At 35.5% G+C, this 11,540-nt stretch overlaps 1 protein-coding gene across 2 annotated transcripts in view; it reads left to right on the top strand.

Moving 5' to 3' along the window:
* The first annotated feature begins 613 nt into the window (after positions 1 to 613).
* The window catches only part of LOC100187303 (kinesin-like protein KIF23), a 14,382-nt gene continuing 3,455 nt past the window's right edge, over positions 614 to 11,540 (top strand). The window contains exons 1-21 of one of the 2 annotated variants that reach the window (XM_002124619.3): positions 614 to 715; positions 1,003 to 1,063; positions 1,542 to 1,649; positions 2,048 to 2,153; positions 2,526 to 2,662; positions 3,018 to 3,130; positions 3,402 to 3,569; positions 3,911 to 4,023; positions 4,369 to 4,490; positions 4,849 to 4,985; positions 5,325 to 5,490; positions 5,827 to 5,998; positions 6,283 to 6,372; positions 6,590 to 6,757; positions 7,133 to 7,278; positions 8,023 to 8,085; positions 8,504 to 8,614; positions 9,072 to 9,230; positions 9,577 to 9,723; positions 10,135 to 10,308; positions 10,992 to 11,082. In XM_002124619.3, coding sequence (XP_002124655.2) covers positions 705 to 715; positions 1,003 to 1,063; positions 1,542 to 1,649; positions 2,048 to 2,153; positions 2,526 to 2,662; positions 3,018 to 3,130; positions 3,402 to 3,569; positions 3,911 to 4,023; positions 4,369 to 4,490; positions 4,849 to 4,985; positions 5,325 to 5,490; positions 5,827 to 5,998; positions 6,283 to 6,372; positions 6,590 to 6,757; positions 7,133 to 7,278; positions 8,023 to 8,085; positions 8,504 to 8,614; positions 9,072 to 9,230; positions 9,577 to 9,723; positions 10,135 to 10,308; positions 10,992 to 11,082 — 2,563 coding nt within the window. In that variant the 5' untranslated portion in view covers positions 614 to 704. The remainder of the gene's footprint in view (positions 716 to 1,002; positions 1,064 to 1,541; positions 1,650 to 2,047; positions 2,154 to 2,525; positions 2,663 to 3,017; positions 3,131 to 3,401; positions 3,570 to 3,910; positions 4,024 to 4,368; positions 4,491 to 4,848; positions 4,986 to 5,324; positions 5,491 to 5,826; positions 5,999 to 6,282; positions 6,373 to 6,589; positions 6,758 to 7,132; positions 7,279 to 8,022; positions 8,086 to 8,503; positions 8,615 to 9,071; positions 9,231 to 9,576; positions 9,724 to 10,134; positions 10,309 to 10,991; positions 11,083 to 11,540) is intronic. The other variant, XM_018816067.2, reaches the window with a different exon arrangement.

Genomic DNA, 11,540 nt, shown 5'->3' with positions numbered 1-11,540 from the left:
CATTTAAACGGCTGTGGGTAACACTGATAGGCTGTCTAATTTGTCACAGAGTAGGCTACTCTATTGTAAATATATATTAGTTTATCGCACCTATTACGGTAGCAAAGATTGAGTTATATTTAAAACGAAAAAAAAGCACCAACATATACAAACACACGACAATGAGATATACAGAATATAATAACCGCAATACGTCATAAGTAAAGTTGCTACACCATGCAAGAACAAACATGAAAGTTCATTGTTGATATATAAATGTTGCTACTTTTTGTACCAAATGAATTGTTTTTCTTAAGATTGCTCTCTTGTTCTCAATAGTGCAAAAGCTGACCGGGTACCAGATTTACGATTATCAGCGGGAATCGAAACAAAAAGGAATTTTATTTCCAAACATGGTTGTTTGGTGTGTACGTCTAATTACGGTCTAAATAGCTATTTTTTTTCAAGTATGTACTTATTAAGTGTAGAATTTGTGTAGCAGAAGTTGCAGTTTAAACAGAAAATGCGTTAGTACGACGTAGAAATATAAATATTTGTAAAAAAAGTTAAAAATTTAATGATATTTTCAGTCCCAAAAATTCCTTTTTTGTATATTATATTGTTGTTCTAATGCTTTAATTTTGTTTCACAGAGCTTTTAATTAAAATATTATATTTGTTTAATGATTAAGTTGTTTCACTGCCACAAGGATTTTAAACAAAGCCATGAAACCTCAGTAAGTTTCTTCTTTATTTCATAGTTTGCGTTGTGCTGGCGTTTATTATATAGATTTTGTATTGTATACCAATTTATGATATGCTTAGTCCTATAAAATTACCGCAAAGTGTGTGGCAGCCATTTTTTAAAAGTAACAATAAAAATTTTAATTTTATGTTTTGGGGTAATGGAACTGTTTTTTATATTCTTGTTTTTATGAAAAAGTTTCGTTATCTAACATATAATATGTATTCATATAGTGTTAACAACTGGTTAACCTAATTATTATTCTTCATGTTTATTCAGACGGAAACTTCCCCGTAAGTTTAATTCCCAACTATCCAACGCACAAACTGATCCCGTTGAGGTAATTTGTTGAATGTTGTTTTTATTCTATATGGGTGAGGCCCTACAGTGAGGCATGCCATGGGACCTAAGATTTAGACCAGAGTTGCCCATTACCCCAACATTGTATATGCTCATTCTATTCTATATGGGTGAGGTCCTACAGTGAGGCATGCCATGGGACCTAAGATTTAGACCAGAGTTGCCCATTACCCCAACATTGTATATGCACATTCTATTCTATATGGGTGAGGTTCTATGGTGGGACACGCCATCGGACCTGAGATTTAGGCCAGAGGTGGCCCAATACCTTTAAACCCAGGGTGCTACAACCCATTAGTGACCATTCGGTTGGCGCAATGTGTGTTAAAAATGTCTTGCATATTCGCCTTTCAGTATCGATCATCAAACCTTGTATAATGTAAAATAATAATATTAATGTAAATTTCAGTTCATCACAAACGTTTCAACTAAGTTAATAATAATCACTTTAATTTCAGGTGTTTGCACGGATCCGAAACAAAACAGTCGACAACCAAGATGCTTGTATTCAAGTAATTAATGACACAACTATTCATTTAGTGGGTGCAAACGCAGATTCTAAAGTGGTAAGCCAAACTTGTTTATAAGAGCTTCTTATTCAAGATTTTGAAGTGTCTTATTAAAACTGGTTCAATATAAGCCTTCTCTTAGAAGTGGTGGGTAGCATGTCACTGCTTCTTGGATAGGCTTGGGTGAATGCCATTATTGGAATTAAATGTTGTTCTGGCATGCTTATGTCTTGAAATACATGTGACAAATATTATATTTTAGTATGAAATTACTATTAATATTTATAGTATACCCATGGGGCCATGAAATTAAATGAAGCTAAAACTGACACGAAGCTTCCACAAAGTAAAAGACGCAGCTTTTTCGAGCTGCCAAACTTAGTCAAGCTCTCAGAGTATTTCTTTTTCGCGAACAAAGTATTTTCAGTATTTTAACAGAAATTTATTTATTCCAGACTGAATGTCAGTTTTCGCGAGTTTTTGCTGCAGAAGTTTCGCAAAAACTTTTATTTGATTCGGTTGCGCAATCTATGGTGGATGACTTGATACGAGGGAAAAATGGTTCGTAGATTTTATTCATGGTGGAGTTTTTGTTAAAGTTAGTTAATTTTCACTGGCATACTATTTGCATGACTGGTGGTACATTTGCATATCATACTAAGAACTATAAGTCTTTTAGCACCTCAGTGTTGCACCTTAAAACAGCTTTTACTCTGCTGTTAAGTGTCCTAAATATATTGCATTCACCTCATTAATCAATGAGGTTTCCTATGTTTCAATGATGAATGTGCATTATTACAAAGTCACCCTAAATTAAGTTGAAAATTAAAATATAACGCTTATGAAGTTATGTAAGGTTATGTACTTATGTTATATCCATGTTATATCTCTTTAAGTTACCACCATAGTTCTAAACTTCCCTTTTTATCCCAGGTTTGCTGTTCACATATGGAGTTACTAGTTCAGGCAAAACATACACCATGACAGGCTCATTAGAAGAACCAGGGTTTCTACCTCGTTGTCTGGATATGCTGTTTAATTCAACTAAACCTGTGCAAGCATCTAAATATGTAAGTTGGTAGATCAATTGTTGCCCTAAAAACAATCTATAGCATTGGTTAAAATTAACAATCTGCAAACTGCAATAGGAGCTTCGAAGTTGTGATTTATCCCAGTTTAAATTTCTAATTTAAAAATAAGAAATATTTTAACTATGTGGCTCAAAGTAAAGCAGTTTACACTTCCATAAACTTTTTAGAAACACTTTGAGAGCTTGACTAAGTAGGGAAACTCAAAAACTGCCGTCTTTTACTTCTGCTTTGTGGCAGCTTTAGATTTAGTTCGTTATGTTTTGAGACATGTTAAACAAACCAACCAAATCAAATGGTGACCAAGGGGTTAAGAATTACTGAATTTAAATTCTAGGTTTTTGTTCCCGATGGAATGAATGGGTTTTGCGTCCAGTCTGAAGCTGAGGCATTATTAGAAAAACAAGAACGAGAAATTTTGCCCCAGTTGACGCCGAAGAATGCCAGCAGGTACGTAGCGTTGGACTTTAACTTGTTATACTACCCAGTGGTCATTAATGGGCTGTTTAAATTGTTAGTCATAGATAAAAATCATCACGCACAAAGTTACATACGTGGTAACTTGTAAGCAGGCACGAGGTGTATGAAACAGAAAACCAGTGTTATAACGACTGTCGTTGCCCGCCACGCGACAATAAATAAGTTAAATACGTGGCAACTTGTTTTCTCAACTAAATATTCACCCAAATAGTTGAAGCCTTTAACCTAAATCTTTTTCCAGGATGCGTCACAGAAATGTTGACCTGAGATACGACTTGGAACATTGTCAATCGGAAAATGTGAACCCTGAGTGCAGATACTCAGTATTTGTGTCGTACGTGGAAATATATAATGATTATGTTTATGATTTACTGGGGGAAGTACAACTGGATCCATTTCAAAGACCAAAGTAAGATTTATGTTTAACTCCAACCTAGTGATCAGTGGTGAGTTTTTCAAATTGTCAACCATGCATAAAAACAATGACCCATTAAGTTACATGCGGGTAACTTGCGGGCACAAGGTGCATGAAACAGAACATCTATGTGTTTATATTTCTTCCACCACAAAAAGGTAAATAAATTGACCAAATAAATTATATGTAAGTATAATATAAACCTTGTTGGACCACTCTATGTCTTTTAAATAAATGTCATGCAAGTTGGATAAGTCTGGTAACTTGGTATAGTTATATAGTTATATTCATATTTTCATATATATTGGTATAGTTACTATGATTATATGTTATAGGCCACCACAGTCGAAACGATTGCGTGAAGACAAGAAGAAGAATATGTTTGTTTACGGGGTATCTCAGATTGAAGTCACCTCAACTGAAGAAGCATTTGCAGTTTTTCAACAAGGTGCGTTACTTACCGTTCCGTTTTCTGGTGTTTTTTTATTTGTATTCTTGTTTTATTTTGTTTATTTTTTTTGTTTCGCATTCTTGTTCTGTTAATAATTTTACAAGAACTGATCTTCTGGATAAAAATTGAACAAGATTTGATTAAAAATTTTCTCGATGGTTTTTAAATTTAGCAAAATCTTGTTACCAAGTTATCCTAGATTCGAAAAATAATTTTTCAACGGCTTGTATGTTATTAAACAAAGTGTATTGCCGACGTTTTGTATGCAGTTTGTCAAGACTAAAAAAAGGTCCTTATTTTTTATGGTATTTTCATTTGTTTAACAATACTCACCTTCTCCAGGCCAGGAAAGGCGTAGGATCGCCCATACACAACTTAATGCTGAATCCAGTAGATCACACAGTATATTGAACATAAGGCTTGTTCAAGCACCTCTGGATCCACTGGGAGAGGATTTACTGCAGGTATTTGTGGGGTTATTTTAATCCTGACCCGAAACATTATTTTCAATCATGGGCCCAATTTTTATTTCTTGAGAATTTAAATACTAAATACTGTGATGCCTCTTCCACTTTTAAATAAAACCAACTGTAAGAACCCCCTTTTACCAATTATGAAAATAAAACTTATGAGCATTTTTGTCAACACCTGTTTCAAAATTCATATAAATTGTCAATTTGTATGTGGTTTGGAATTAGATTGAATTAACTACCACATATATACTGTAAAGGTTCATGTGGTAAAAATATTCCCAAAAAAACAAAATGTCTTATCTATGGCCCAATTAGAAATTCATAAAACTTTTTGTAATTTTGTTAACAGGAAAAAAGTTTGATTTGTGCGAGCCAGTTATCGCTGGTTGACTTGGCTGGTAGTGAAAGAATGACGCGGACAGGAGCCGGTGGGGAGAGGTTAAGGGAAGCTGGGAATATTAACAGCTCGCTCATGACTTTGAGGAGGTAAGGGGGTTTGGGGTGTTGCTGTTGTTTATGAGTGGCAATGTGGCACGTCCTGGGACCTGGGTTTTAGGCCAGAGTTGGCCAATTACCCCCACGTTGCATATACATGTATGAAACAGAACATGTATGTTACACAACTGTTTTGCCCTGAACTGCTGAACATTATAACAATAGTCACCTTATATCACACATACTTAGTAACTTTTAAGCAGGCTTGAGGTTTAATAGCCATCACATATGGTGTGCTACAGTAGTAGTACAACCGTGTTATAACTTCAAACATTACCCACATTATCCTGATACTCCGTTCACATGAATAATCACCCACATGATACACAGGTGTCTTGAACAACTGCGTGAGAACCAGAAAGGAGGAGGAAACGAGATGATTAAATACAGGAACTCAAAACTTACACATCTGTTTAAAAGTTACTTCGAAGGCCACGGGACAGTTAAGATGGTGGTTTGTCTGAATCCCAACATGGCTGAGCATGACGAGAATCTTGTAAGTAATGTGTTATAGTAATAATACAGACATATGGTAGTATAATACTGTGGGGTAAGATGGATAAGTGTTGTAGTCAATTACTAATGATAGAGTAGAGACCTAATTGATACCTGCGTTAAAATCTTATTAAAAAGTTAACACAAAATAGTTGTTAAAATGCAGTTACACTTGGAAACATAGGGGACCTTCTGGTTATTGTGGTAAATGCAACATCATTCGTTTTTGTTGTCTAAACATTTATATTGCTATGTTAGGTTAGTTTGTAATCATACATTAATACGACCCAGGCAAAACAACACCCTACAGTTTCCTAACATATTAATTCCCCCCCAGCACGTTGTTCAGTTCGCCGAGATGGCTCAACAAGTTGAAGTCGCAAGATCCGAGGATTTCCGTGTCGATCGTGAAAGTATAAAGAAGAAAGCTCTCGAAGCTAAAGCTAAACGTGAGGAAGACCGGAAGAAACAACTAACTGCGATCCAACAACTAAACCAGGAAGCTAATAGTAAGTATTTACTTTGCTGTTATTATTGGTTAATGTTTCGTTGGGCAAGACATTTAACTGCAGTTCAATGTTGTTCAAGTTAACCACTTGTCAACCCAAAAAAATAATCACTTTTAAAGCTACATATGTAGAAATTTGTAAGCGGCACAAGGTGTATGAAGCAGCCACATATGGTGTGGAATAGTCCTCTGTGTTATAATTCTATGCATTTCCCTGCACTGTTATATGAACATAGTCGTCTTGTTATAACTCGCAATCACATCCTAATACAACTCATACTACAGGTCACAGATTATTCAAACGCACAAAATATCGCTCACAAATCCCGTCATCAGACTCAGATTCTGCAGCTCTTACCCCAGCCACTACTACTGGTTCGTATTTATTCAATATTAAGTGTAACGACCACGCTTCTAATCTATTTTTCCGTGTTTTAACGGCTGTCCTTACACTATTACATTTGCTAAATCACTTAGTTTAGGCTTTAACGGTTGTGCCTTTTATCGAAAAAGTTTTTTACTTAGACTACTTTTATCCATAAATGTGTTTTAACGCTACTTCTCTTTAAATAAAAATATGATTCACTCCCAGACGATGGTGAGTCAGATTGGGAAGCGACGGATTATTGCCTTGGGCCATCTTTCCCCAACTTAGAAGTCGTAGATTCCGCCGACAATCGAACTATCCCGTTCCTCATATCTATGTTGGAGAATCGCATTGAAAATATGAGCTCTATTAAAAGAAGTGCAAAACATTTCGGTAAGTTTCCATATATATAGTAAGGTGGGGGAAGGCAGGACACCTATAGCACATAATGTCCAAATTTCCTGACCGTGCTTTAAACAACTAACAACGGTTCATGGAAGTGAGGATACGGCTAATTCTTTGAATGTTTTTTGTTTACTACTAAATGAGACGAGAAAAAGTTGTCCCATCTTCTCCCACACCAGTATATATATGTTTGGTAAAGAAAATTTTTCCGTAAAACAATATTTGTTGCACAAAATCAAAAACAACAGTTCATTACTTTATTTTCTTTACTTTATTATCTTTGCACAGAAACAAGAACATGTATATACTATTTGTGGTAAGCATACTTGATGATATAACAAACCAACTTATTATAATTTGCAGGAAGTTTATTTCGTACAAATCTTAACGCTGGGTCGCAACATGACCAAGAACTCCAACAAAAGTTACGGGATTGCGAAAATGATCTAGGGTTAAAGGGGAAAGAAGTGAACAAGATGGAACGCCAGGTTAAGAAGCTTGAATCGAAGGTTAGGTTTTATATTGTTTTATGTAAGTTTGTAAGATATCTAAAGTTTTTGTTTTAATTGTTATAGAATGGTTTCCAAATGTATAGTACTGTGGGGGAAGACGGGACATCTTTAGCACATAATATCCAAATATTTCGATCGTGTTTTAAACAATTAACAACGGTCTATGGGAGTCCTGAGGTTACGATTTCTTAATCTTCTTTGTTAACTACCAAATTAGACCAAGAAACAACAGAATGAACAGGTGTCCCATCTTCCCCCATCTTACTGTACTACTTTTTTAGAGTGCATGTTTTTTTTTAAGTTAATTTACAGTGCATGAGTTAAATTGTATTGACGTATTCCTATTCATTTTGTTTATAAATTACAATAGAAATTACAGAAGTTCAAATATTGTTATACACAATCTGTGCCGCCTAGGAGCCGAGGGTGACTTAATAGTTTGAAATCAATAGAGCACTGTGGCATTTACAGCTCGTGTAGCAAACTATTTGCTAAATTGGAACTGTCAGTTTTAGTTCTGTTTATACATATTTATATAAATATATACAGGGGCAAGCCAGGGGGGTTTAAGGGGGTTGCAACCCCCCCTCTTTTAAACCCCCCTCCAAAAAAAAAATAATTAAAAAAATTAAATAAATTTTTTTTTAATAATCCCCCCCCCCCCCCCTTTATTTTTTGTTCTGGCTGCGACAGTCTATATATATATATATGTGTTGCAATTTCAACATCATTTGTTTACAGAACCAAGTACTAACAAGAACTACACAAGTTTTTGAGAAAGAGAAAAAACAACTACAAGAACAAGTCCGTTTAAATTAAAAATAATTAATATTATTTTTATAATGAATATATCTTCTGTCCCATTGATTTTGCAAACCAATATTTTATTTGCTGGAAAAAACTTGGGTGTTCTGTTTCATACACCTCGTGTCACTTAAGGGTTACCACGTATGTAACTTATTTATCCTCGCATGCCGGTGCAACGACAGTCGTTACAACACAGGTGTTCTGTTTCATACACCTCGTGCCAGCTTACGAATAACCACGTATGTAACTTCGTGAGTGATTTTTTTCTGTACTGCTCATAATATAGACAACCCATCAGTGACCACTAGGTTGGAGCGATTCTTGTTAAGTGTTTGCCCAATGACACATACGCCCACAATGGTAGCAGCATCGAGCCATCAAGCTTAAAAATCACTAAACCAACCTTCTATTCCAGCTATCTGAGGCAGAATCTCAATTAAAATCGAGTCTTTCGGACACAAGGCGATTAGAATCAAAGATCAAAGGGGCAGTGGCGAATACTAAGGCCCATGTTGAGAAAGAATGTGTAAGTTACGTACGGTCGGCCTGCAATAACTGTCTGTGTCCAATTTTGATAAAAATGAGTCTTTACATTTATATCCAGGACAAGCAAGTACGTGGTGTGCACTGAATAGTAATAGCTTTCGTTATAAGTATTACTTTTTAAAAAAATTATAATGAGAAATTTTCACAAAAGCATAGTTAAGCATTTATGGACAACAATTATAGACAATACTAGGGCTGTGGAAAAGTTAACGGTTGATCGCGCATGTATTGCAAGCATAGTCCATACGTACATTGTAAATTGCCTTTAAATTCACAAAAAAAAAGCGATAACTAAGACGCTTTTTATTATTACTACACTTGTATCGATTACCCGGTTAAAACTGAACAGTTAACGGTTAAACAAAAATGGGAAAATTCACAGCCCTAGATAATACCCAGGTCCATAATAATGCTTGTCTTTCTTTTTTATGTACCAGGACAAGCGAGTCCGCAGTGTGCAAGCTGAGATGCAGGAGAAGATGTGGGTGAAGGATGAGAGGTTACGCCAACTGAAGAATATTATTTCTACCGGGCGCGAGGGGAGGCCGACCACTAGGAGGTGCCAGACACCATTGAAACAACCGATCTCATCCGCTGTGAGTTGCTTCGTGTGGTGGGGAGGTTGGGGGTTATAAGATAGTGGGGTTCTACTTAGGCACCATATGTGTAAAAGACCTCATGCACGCTTACGGATTACCACGTTTGTAACTCATTTATGCTCGCTTAGTGGGGCAATGACAGTCGTTATAACACGGGTGTTATGTTTCATACACCTCATGCTCCCTTACGAGTTACGTATGTAACTTTGTGGGTAATTTTTTTTCTGTATGGCTTACACTTTAAAAGCCATTAGTGAGATAATAGCCACTGTCTTGCCCAAGAGCCCCTATATCCACAATAGTAGCAGCACCAAGCCTTGAACCATGTACCTTCATATCATAGGAAAGTACGAGTTCAAGCTCTCACCTGAGTAGGAAACGTCGTTCACGATCAGCAGAGAACTTACTTAGCACCCACAAGCATAAGAATGTTAACTCAAGCATCCATTCATCCAGGAAACAACTGTCGAGCACATCAGTTGGAATCGAGGTGATTTTATTTGGGATTAATTTTTCTTTTTTTTAAGAAGTAAATTTGATTGATTTTGTTTACATTTTTTCGAAAGATGTTTTTGAATTCTGTTATATTTTATTAGTACTTTGAGGTGAGTATGATTGGAATTTTTTATCAACGAAATAGCAGGTAAAATCATAATACATTGAAATTTATAAGTTTTTTAGATGATCAATTACTATAGGTGTCAAACTTAAACAAACACAGGGGAGGCAGGGTCAGTGAGACGCATAATATTGTCACAAACTCACATTGTTAGTTGTATTGTTTACTGATAAAAGCAGTTCAGATATTTTCAGGGTTGGTCTGCCTACCCTGCCACCCCAGGTTTGGCGCCTATGCAGCTTATAATATGTTAGTTAGTTATAGACCATATATAACGCACAGGGAAATAGTTTGAGGGACATTGAAAGCAGAGCTCATAGAATGACCACGCGAAGCAAAACAAAAGAACATTCCGTTTGCTCAGAGGATGAAAGCCATTTACTTGAGCAAGAAAATCCAAGAACGCTCGGTTGCCAGTTTGTTAACAGAGAAAACGAAGATAAAATGAGACACAGGGTATGGGGTGTTAAGTTCATATATATAGTAGGGTGGGGGAAGATGGGAAACCTTTAGCACATATTATCCTGATCCTGTTTTAAACAATTGACAACAGTCTATGGAAGTCGTGAGGATACGGTTTTATAATTCTTTGATTGTTCTTTGTTTACTACTATATGGGACGAAAAAATAAGGGTAAAAAGTTGTCCCATCTTTCCCCACCCCACTATATACAATAGCTTGGAATAAGAGCGCCCATGCTTTTATTCTTGCTTATAATTTCATTTTGTTTTAAACCAAGAACATTTATACAAATAGAAAACCGTGTACCCATAATTCTAAAACAATTTTATTTGTTTAACATCGGTGTGGGAAATTACATTATATTCCAATGGTATCCATCTTACGCCATATATACGCATACATTATACTGGCATAGAAAATATGGGAACACAGAGTAACAAGTTATTTGGTAACATTGCATTAATTAAACTAGTAATAAAATGGGATAAGGTGAAAAGGTCACCCCTTTTTTTAAAAAAATAGGTGCCTATGTCCATAGTACAACAAGTTATTTGGTAACATTGCATTAATTAAACTAGTAATAAAATGGGATAAGGTGAAAAGGTCACCCCTTTTTTTAAAAAAATAGGTGCCTATGTCCATAGTACTCCATTAAATGGTTAATGTTAACCTTACAGCCAGGCGCACCAATCGCACCAAAGCATCGTCGTTCATGTTCAAACAACCCCAACTGGCTGGCCCATCTACCAAGCTCTACTATACAAACAGGTGGGTTGCATTGATGGTGGAAAACATGCATTTAAATTGTATTAAAAACTAAACTATTATAATTTTCCCCACTGCTCTGTAAGGATTTAAATGGTCCTATTAGACCCCAACACCAGTGTGCGTATATACCTAATAACCTTAATGTTTTGGAGTGTTTAAAACATAAGTATGTTGCTATACATCCTTGTGTTAACAATGTTGGTGCCCATACCTACTATAATAACATTATTTTAAAATAATATTAGTATAGTAGGGTGGGGGAAAATGGGACACCTTTTCATTCTATTTATGTTTTAAAACATTATTATTTCAGAAGTTTTGCAATAAAACAAGTGCATTGTTAATAAACATGTAATGCGTCAAATCTATAACTCCATTGGTTTAACATTGTTCAAGTGTTAATAACTTTATAATATAATATTTTAAAAACCTTTGGTCAAATAACACTGTTGTAGAAT

Source organism: Ciona intestinalis, unplaced genomic scaffold, assembly GCF_000224145.3.
Source record: "Ciona intestinalis unplaced genomic scaffold, KH HT000133.1, whole genome shotgun sequence".
In the NCBI taxonomy this organism is placed as follows: Eukaryota; Metazoa; Chordata; class Ascidiacea; order Phlebobranchia; family Cionidae; genus Ciona; species Ciona intestinalis.
This window is presented reverse-complemented; position numbering and strand designations above follow the sequence as displayed.